Consider the following 2,648-nt stretch of genomic DNA (forward strand, 5'->3'; position numbering starts at 1 on the left):
ACGGCTCTGACCGCAATAAGGTAAATTATGGTAAGGGGCATTAAAAGATTGTTTCCTCAGTTCTTATTCCCCATTTTTAAATGAGAAATAATGGGAGAAGAAGTGCCACTTGATACGTAAGGTGATGGTACCGTTTTTGGTATTAAAAGATATACTTTGAATACTAACGCATCAAATTTACTAGCAAATTCTATTAATCTAATGTTCCTGATAAAAATATAACTTGAATGAATTTGATCTGAAAAACATATTTTGTTTGTCGTCAACGTTCGCCGACGTCGAAAAATTGGGAACGTTTCGAACTTTGAAATTCGAATTTTGACAAATAATCGCTGAAATTTTAACCTAATTTATCATAAATAAGACGTATTTCTGACGTCTCAAATGCAAGTGTTAATCGTGTTAATACTAGGAAAATCTTATTGATTCACAATGATACACAAAATGACAAATTTTGTATGAAGAAAATGTCACTTGGTGAGTCATTGTTTTGATTGTGGAAGTACCAGGAACCAAGATTCTGAAAGAACAGGTTAAGACACCCACGAAGGTGATGGACACCCGTCGATACGCTTTGTTTTGATTATGGAAGTACAAGGAACCAAGGTTCTGAAAGAACAGGTTAAGACACCCACTCATTACAACTTGAACAATTTTTTTTTTGGTAAGTTAAAGTCGTCACCGCCTTCGTGATCAACTAAGAGGTGTCCAACCTGTTCTTTCAGAACCTTGCCAGAAACGGGTTATCTGAAAAGTCCGATCTCATTGCTAATGTTTTTAATTTTTCTTCATTGCTAATAATTCAACGGGCTACAATAACTTATTGAATCTAATATAATTTTCATTGTCAAGCATTGGAATCAAGAGTAAGTGCATTGTATTGATATGAATCTACATTAGAAAATATAAATTTCATCCAACGTAAGAAATGAGCGTCCTGCGATCAATAATTGTTGGCCGATTTGGTTTTGTCGGTCCTTTTGGTCCTGGTGGCAATGGCCTTTGCGGTCCACCGAAATTTCCTTTTCCACCGAAACCTCTGATGGGTTCAATTAAGCGCACAGATGGGGGATTGTAAGTTAACTCATACGACACAGGTTGACGTACATAAAATCCTCCGTTGTCTGGAATGTATCTCCCGCTATTATCCGGAATATATTGGCCACTGTTGTCTGAAATGTATCTCCCGCTATTATCCGGTATATATTGACCTCTGTTGTCTGGATGGTAGCTGCCATCATCATATGCATATGTTAAACAATTACTAAAAAAGAGTTGGATCTGAAAAACGATATTGTTGTTAATTTTAAGATAATTTGGCTTTTTAATAAAACTTTCGAACTTTTCGTTATGTCAGTAAAAAATACGACGTCCTTTGTCAGTCAAATAAAAATCCTACAATTTTACGAAGGAAAATCCTCAAATTCATTGAAAGTCCATAGAAAGTCCGCAAAACTAAAAAAAAATCCTTTAAAAGGCTCAATAAAAACCAATCAAAAGAAGAAAATCCTTGAAAATCAGAAAAAATCCTTAGAAAACGATAGGAAAATGCTTGAAAATTCTCAGAAAATTGTTTTTTAGAATTTACAAATATCTGCCCCTCGAGCTTCAATGTCTATATGTGTTTCGAAATTCGGTAAAATTGATAAATTTATGGAATTTTACTTTAAAAAGGGTCTAAAAGAGTTTGTATGAGTGGACCAGCTGAAAAATAGCTAAACCGAATTGCGTCACTTTGATTGGCTTGATTTGCATCATTTTCTTCATTATAGTCTGGTGGTTGCGATCATTATTCAACACTTCAGAATGATTCGAAAAATCTAAAATATTCTTATAATTGGTTTCCTCATTGAGGAATCCTCCGGACCTCAATTTCTATTTTCGTAATTTTGTGTAAACAATTTTTATTTGGTAAAGTCGGATAAAGTACCAGCTGCTCAACCGGGCGGTCGAATACTCGACCCTTTTTGCATTAACTCACCACGAGTATTGCTCCAAATTTTAGAATCATTTTAATATTTGATTGCAAAACTTCAAATACAAAACTCGTCTATTGAATTCGTCAATTCGTTTCCAAAATCTACTTCAAATACAAAAAAAAAATTGAATTTCAATCACAGCATCAGAAATTCATGCAATTTAATTACACGTTAAATTAAGATGTAATAACAGGCAAACAAATCACAGAGTAACCACAGCACTATGAATACGAAACTCAAAAAGATTAGCCTCCGAACCGCCGCCCGAGTACTCCCTAAGAACTGACTGAGTTTGAAAATTTGTTCAGAATTTATATCATCTTCTCAGTCATTGATTCTACTTATAAATCGATCATCAACTACAATAGAACCATTACGCAAATGACAAGGTCGACGCGACGATAGGTGCCGAATATAGAAATTTGATAAATCCATTATTAGCGCAGTTTGCACAAAACGTTTTTTTTTTCAATATCAATCAATGACTCAAAATTTGCTTATTTGGATACACCCAGATATAAAACTTTATGATGATAAACGTTGTCACCAAATGCTTTCCGCATTCTAGAAAACGCACTAAAATTCAAATTCATTTGGGCATTTGCATAGCGTGTAGAATGAAGCAAAAATATCTATTGTTATCAGACGACACACCTTTCTAAATGAATC

The 2,648-nt window shown here is 34.2% G+C and overlaps 1 protein-coding gene across 1 annotated transcript; it reads right to left on the reverse strand.

The window, feature by feature from the left end:
- Window positions 1-769: 769 nt before the first annotated feature.
- Window positions 770-2,272, reverse strand: LOC119083953. The gene is made up of 3 exons (XM_037193762.1): window positions 2,148-2,272; window positions 1,982-2,080; window positions 770-1,281 (listed from the first exon to the last, which is right to left on the reverse strand). The coding sequence occupies exons 2-3, from the start codon at window positions 2,009-2,011 to the stop codon at window positions 913-915; spliced, it is 399 nt and encodes a 132-aa protein (XP_037049657.1). The 5' UTR covers window positions 2,012-2,080; window positions 2,148-2,272; the 3' UTR covers window positions 770-912.
- Between the last annotated feature and the right edge of the window lie 376 nt (window positions 2,273-2,648).

This window comes from Bradysia coprophila, unplaced genomic scaffold (assembly GCF_014529535.1).
Source record: "Bradysia coprophila strain Holo2 unplaced genomic scaffold, BU_Bcop_v1 contig_702, whole genome shotgun sequence".
Lineage (NCBI taxonomy): Eukaryota > Metazoa > Arthropoda > Insecta > Diptera > Sciaridae > Bradysia > Bradysia coprophila.

Bases quoted from the DNA above. Each gene is read 5' to 3' on its own strand.
- LOC119083953 (XM_037193762.1), bottom strand. From the start codon at position 2,011: ATGATTCTAAAATTTGGAGCAATACTCGTG. The intron at 1,282-1,981 runs GTGAGTTAATGC...ATCGTTTTTCAG, and splicing joins AATTTGGAGCAATACTCGTG to ATCCAACTCTTTTTTAGTAA.